Source organism: Herpailurus yagouaroundi, unplaced genomic scaffold (assembly GCF_014898765.1).
Source record: "Herpailurus yagouaroundi ecotype Mexico unplaced genomic scaffold, PumYag 210, whole genome shotgun sequence".
In the NCBI taxonomy this organism is placed as follows: Eukaryota; Metazoa; Chordata; class Mammalia; order Carnivora; family Felidae; genus Herpailurus; species Herpailurus yagouaroundi.
The window spans coordinates 18,497,366-18,503,443 of NW_024412441.1; the positions used below are offsets into that span (position 1 = coordinate 18,497,366).

Consider the following 6,078-nt stretch of genomic DNA (forward strand, 5'->3'; position numbering starts at 1 on the left):
CCTCTTCCGTTTTTGCACATTTGGCTCCCGCTGCAGCCCTGTGAGATGGGTACTACTAGCCTCATTGTAGACACCAGAAACCAAAGTCTCAGAGGGGCCCAGCAACTTCTCCCTTGACCTGACATTTGTGAGCAGGACTACTGGAAGACTCAGATTCTTATCTCTGCATTTTCCCTCAGCCACACAGTGGGTGCTTTAGGGCTGGTCCATGTTCCCCTGGATCACCCCTGGATGGGGATAGGAATGTGCATTTCTGTTTCTCATTCTTTTGGGCTTGAGCAAGACCTTTGCTTTTGAGCCAAAAAGTTAGATTGTTGTGTGGAGCTCACAGGAACATGTAGTAACTCTTGGCTTCCCCATATCTCTAGGCATTAAGATTATAACATAAGCATCATAATATGCACTCTCGAGAACTTCATGTTTGGCCACTTGTTAAGTTAATAATTTTCCATTTTTAGATGATGGATTTGGACGTGCTTCTATGAAGAAATGCCACGTGTCTCAACTGGCCCAAGAACAAACATGTCCAGTAAGTTGCTGGCTGAATATTAACTCAAGAGCGAGAACACAGGCCTTCAGGTACACAGGTGTTGACATACTTTGAGAAGACAAGAGTGTCTGGATACATGGAGAGCTTTGAGAGAGGTGTTTTAAACAAGAGAGGTTGGTTCCTTCTGGAGACAACAGGAATTGTAGCATATACATGGGCTGGAAAAACGTGAAACTCACTTCTTACTGCTTAACCCACTTCTTAGAGCAAATGTATGTTCTGTGCCATGCCGGAGTATCCCTCTGATTCAGCCTGTGGTGGCACTTTGCCCAGAAGTTTCCATATCCATAGCACAGCACTATCCACTTTAGTTAAGTATAGATTACATGCACATGTTTTCTAAGACCAGGAGACCTGTGAAGTTCCTGTAGCTGTGGGAAGAAAGAGAGCAGGTTGGAGACATGTGCCTTTGTCTCTCCAGGGTTTCACCATGCCAGTGGGTGGCAGACCCTTCATGCATCTCCTATCCTTCTGACAGAGGTGAATTGGTTTTATGTTAAAGATTCTATGAGACTTGTCAACAGAAAAGCATAGTAAAACAAGAACATTTCAGAAGCCATCTTTCATGATTGTATCTAAACCAACAGTTACAGTGGTATGTCTTTGTTGAAGAGAACATGATTTCCTTATGGGATCCCATGAGCATATGTGTTGGTGTGTGAGTATTGGGGAGTGCAGGGGAAGCACTCGAAGGGGCCTAGGTCATCAGACTCTCCACCCCTGGCTCCTCCCTTGCCTGTGTGAGGCATTTATTCTGTCCATGAGAGCACAGTCACTCAGTCACCATCCCTATGTTTCTTACCAGTGTCGGTGCCTTTTTCTCAGGACTACTGCCACCTTAGGGGATTAGGGCTTGGTGACAGCGCGTCCCGGGGAATCAGGTGTGGTCTGACCCAGGAACAGGAAACACATCATCACCAATGACATCATGACAGCAAGAGAGCACAGCCCTCGCCATGGTGCCAGGGCCCGTGCGATGCAGCGGGCTTCTACCATTGATGTGGCAGCTGACATGTTGGGCCTCTCTCTGGCAGGTGAGTCTCACAGGGCCTGCGCCAGGTTCCTGGTGCAAGGTCATGGCACATACCCTGTATGCCTGCCTCCTGGGGTACCCTGTGGACAGCCAGAATGAGCCCCCAGTGACTGCCCACTCCAGGTGGCTGGAGGGCAACCTTTTGTTGAATCAGGGCGTAAGGGAGGGGGAAGTCAGCCCTCTTCCTGGGAACCGCTTCCATTGGAATTGGACCGCCGTCAGTTTTCCAGCTTGAGTGGGCACCTCCAGGGCTCATTTGCCAGTAGATGATATGGGAATGTCCACAGTGTCTGTCTGGCAAGTGCCCAGGCCATGATCAAAGCCCTCCTTGTTGTGGCTTTGCAGAGCTTAAGAGGAGGGGGGTTTGATCTTGGAGTTGGAGACTTCTTAGGAATCTCAGAAGTGAAATGTTTAGAAAATGAAAAACCTATCTCATATAATAGTTTCTGAGGGGGGAAAATGTAGAATGTTGACTCTTTTGAATAAAATCTAAATGCAAGGAAAAGTTTATTGAGCATGATTTTTTCCCCATCATTTCCTTTTTATTCAGGAAATATCCAAGATCCAGATGAGCCCATTTTAGAATTCAGCTTAGGTAGGTATCTTTTTGCATTTTTCGTTTGCTTTGCAATATACGTTGCTTGAAAACAGAAACACGACCCTGGCTCAGATTTGTGTCAGAGCACTTGCTGCTACTGAAGTGTCTCTAAGATGAAGCCACCGGGCAGGTGTGAATGTCCTGTGGGTGGAGGGAGCCTGGAGCCTGCAGATTTCAGCCTCCTCAGCACATGTTCCCTCCAGGCTGGCAGTGGGGGTGGGGGGAGGGCAGGGGCGGGAGGTGAGCCCCCCAGAGCTGCGAGGACAGCCTTCCTAGGGATGTACCCACGAGGTGGGAAAGCTGGCTCGGGGTGGGAAAGCTGGCTCGGGGCGGGCATTGCCAGTCCTAACCATACAGCCCTGTGCGGTTGATTTTAGCCATCTGGCCCTTGGTTCCCTACTCTGTGGGTGGAGGCAATGATACCTAGTGCTTTCCCTCTTGGGCAGCATCAGAATGTCCTAAAAACTGTCCTGAATGCCCTAAGATTATCCTAAAAAACTCTAGTAGTATGTGCTGGCTCTGGGATCAGGGAAGTAAGGTATTACTGTGGCTTACCCAGAAGATCGGACAGTGTGGTGGGGTCACCCACAGATGGTTCTCCTTCATAGCCTGACACACTCCTGTGTCCTTCTCCCCTTCCCTTGTCCCCTGGGCAGTGCTCAGCATTGGCCCCTGGCCTGGCAACGGTGTCCGGGAGGTAGTGGGACATAAAGGAAATACCTCCTCGAGAGCCAGATGACCTGGATTCTAGTCTGGACTGTGCCACACACTAACCACATGGCCTTGACCTTGCCTGACCAGTTTTCTCATGTGCTATAATAAGGGGTGTTACCGTTTGAGAGATAAAGAAGATCATGATGGTTAAAACAGAGTAAAATCAGACAAATGTCTTTGACTAGTGGCAAACTCCATAAAAATGTAAGGGCATTATTATCAAATTAATACTAAACTTTGAAAACATCGCCATTTCAGATTGAATATCCTTAAACAAGTTCAGAGGGTTTCCCAACCCTGACTTAGTGGCTAGTTCTGCAGTGAGAGTGAGTCCTGCATTGTGAACTGGGAACAGGAGGGTAGGGGAAGCAGTCTTTAACCCTGCTGGGATTCCCACACCTGCCTGCCCCCAACCTAGAGCTTTATTGCTCTTCACAAATTATAATACTAACCCAAGGACTTCCACTTTCACAAGGGAACAGTGAACTTATCTCCACCCCCTTATCCTAAATCAGCACAGACATCAGGAAGAATAAGCAACAGAAACACTCTGTGCAGTGAGACATCTTTGGAACCCCCAGACTGTAACCTGTGAGGAGGAGGGAACAGGCGGAGAGGAACGTGGTCACACCTGCATGTCTGTGAAGGTGCTGGATTTGTCCGAGAGATACTGGGGAGCTCAGAGACAAAAGCAAGGGCTTATTGGAAAGCTTGTATAAGGAAGAGTTGGAGGTTCAGGTTCCCACCACACGCAGCCCTGCAGGGACTGACTGGTGGTTATTCTCATGAGAAACTTGGGAGGCAGAGAGGCTCTGGGCTGAGGTCCATTAGCACGGAGGAAAGCATGGTGAAGGTCCAGAAGTCTACTGAATAACAACCCCTACCTCGCCCTCTCCAACCTTCTTCCTCTTATCCTACTTCTACCAGGCTTATTCCTCCAGGCAGGAGGCTTTCACTCTGGAAAAAGGAAACTCCCACTCCCCGCAAAGAGACAGATGCCAGTTTTCTGGACCCCAACCAAAAGTAGGCTGGCCAGCCACTCAGCTCACTCTCATACTCAGCTTTTTGATACCTTATTCTTAAAGACAAATGGACATTCTTTTGTGCATATAAAGATTGGTACATGCATGCTGATTTCAGCTTTATCCATAATAGCTAACACTGGAAACAACCCACATATCCATCAGCAGAATTAACTATGATACATCCATACAATGGAACACCACTCAGCAAGGAAAAGGAATGAAGGACTGATACACACATAGATGAATCTCAAAAGCCTTGTGCAGAATGAAAGAAGCCATACTCAAAAGGCTGTATGCTATAGGATTATGTTTGTGTGTAACTCAGGAAGACCAATCCACAGTGATAGAAGACAGATCAATGATTGGTTGTCCAGGAGTGCTGGTGAGGGCTGCCTGGAAAGGGGACTGGGAACTCTTTGGGGTGATGGAAATGTACTGTATCTTGACTGTGGTGGTTATATAGATGTCTATGCTTATCCAAACTCATTGAGCTCTCCACTTAAAATAGGCACATTTTATATATAAATTATACCGCAAAGTTGATTTGAAACAAAAGGCAAGAATGGTTAAAGTTTGAAGGACTTTATGGAAGGCCCACACATGGAAGAGGAAGCAAGAAAAAATAGAACCTGGAAGAAATACAGATATTGAAGAAAGTAGAAGAAAACATCAAAGAATTATAATTTATACCCTCAAGAGAATATGGGATACCCATAAAATAAAACAGGACATTGTAAAGAAAAAAAATTGAAGAACAAGGGCAACCTTAGAAAGTTAAAATATGATTTAAAGAAAACTTTAAGATTCAATAAACATTCAAAGATATTCAAGGAATTATCCCAAAAAGTAAACATTTTAAAGCAAAATAGAAAATGGGAGAGAAATTCAAATGGGAAATTAGCAAATTCAGGAGGCCTAACATTTACGGGAGAGAATAGAAAAGAATAGAAGGGAGGGAATTAACGAGAAATAATACAAGAAGTCTCTCATAACTGAAGAGTGTGGTTCTAGGTTAAAAATGCCTGCTAAGGCCCAGCATAATGATTGGAAAAAACCCATAACAAGGCACATCCTGGGAAAGTTTCCAAGCACTGGGAATAAAATGAAGATCCCAAAACTTCCAGAGAGGTGGGGCGGGGGGGGGGGTGCGGTGTGGTGGAGAACAAAACGGGTCATATCTAAGCATATCCAAGGATCAGGGGTCAAACTAGTGTGGAGGGGATTCTCAGTGGCACTGGAAACTTGAGGACGGGGGAGCAGCACCTTTAACGTGAGTGGGAAAATATTTCTGACCCGGAATTCTCAAGCAGACTATCAGTCAAATGTGAGGGTAGAAAGAAATATATTTCAGCTTTGCAGACTCTCAAATAAACTTCTCCCACATCCTTTCTCTGGAAATCAGTGGAGGATGTGTTTTACCCAAAAGAGGGAATAAATTGAGAAAAAAGAAGACATGGGATCCAGAAAACAGGGCCCAGCACAGGAGAGAAGTGAAGGAAATCCCAGTTGGCTCATAATGAATAATATTCTCTTAGCTTTATTAATGCAGAACATGGATTTAACAAAAAAAAATCTCAAGTTAAACTGATTGAGTGTAGAGAGAGAATGAGAGTCAATGGATTTGAGGTAAAAATCCTCACCCCTATAACAGAAACCAAGATATTTCTGAATTTGGCAAATCAAGGACAGTACTATTGTCATTTGAATTACATACTTGGGGGAAGAAATAGCTTAAAAAGATGAGGGTGAATTTTATGTCAAGCAATTTTTTTTTTTTTTTGAGAGAGAAAGAGAGAAAGAAAATATGCCAAGCAGGCTCCACGCTCCGTGCTCCCACAAATGGTGAGATCATGATCTGAGCCGAAATCCAGAAAGAGTTGGATGCTTAACTGACTGAGCCGCCCAGGCACCCTACCTTTTTTTTTTTTTTTTTTTTTTAATTGTGGTAAAAATCACTTAACATATCTGGGTGGCTATGTGGGTGGCTCGGTCAGTTAAGTGTCTGTTGATTTCCACTCAGGTCATGATCTCGTGGTTTGTGGGTTTGAGCCACACGTTTGGCTCTGTGCTGGTAGCATGGGCACTGTCTCTCAAAATAAATAAACATGGAAGGAAGGAAGGAAGGAAGGAAGGAAGGAAGGAAGGAAGGAAGGAAGGA

The 6,078-nt window shown here is 45.3% G+C and overlaps 1 protein-coding gene across 18 annotated transcripts in view; it reads left to right on the top strand.

The window, feature by feature from the left end:
- The window catches only part of INPP4A (inositol polyphosphate-4-phosphatase type I A), a 152,454-nt gene that overhangs the window by 74,262 nt on the left and 72,114 nt on the right, over positions 1-6,078 (top strand). For 16 of the 18 annotated variants that reach the window (XM_040453980.1, XM_040453971.1, XM_040453979.1 and 13 more), the window contains exons 2-4: positions 459-529; positions 1,376-1,584; positions 2,134-2,178. In XM_040453980.1, coding sequence (XP_040309914.1) covers positions 1,479-1,584; positions 2,134-2,178 — 151 coding nt within the window. In that variant the 5' untranslated portion in view covers positions 459-529; positions 1,376-1,478. Of the gene's footprint in view, positions 1-458; positions 530-1,355; positions 1,585-2,133; positions 2,179-3,410; positions 3,543-6,078 lie in introns of those variants that run through there. The other 2 variants (XM_040453966.1, XM_040453984.1) reach the window with 2 other exon arrangements.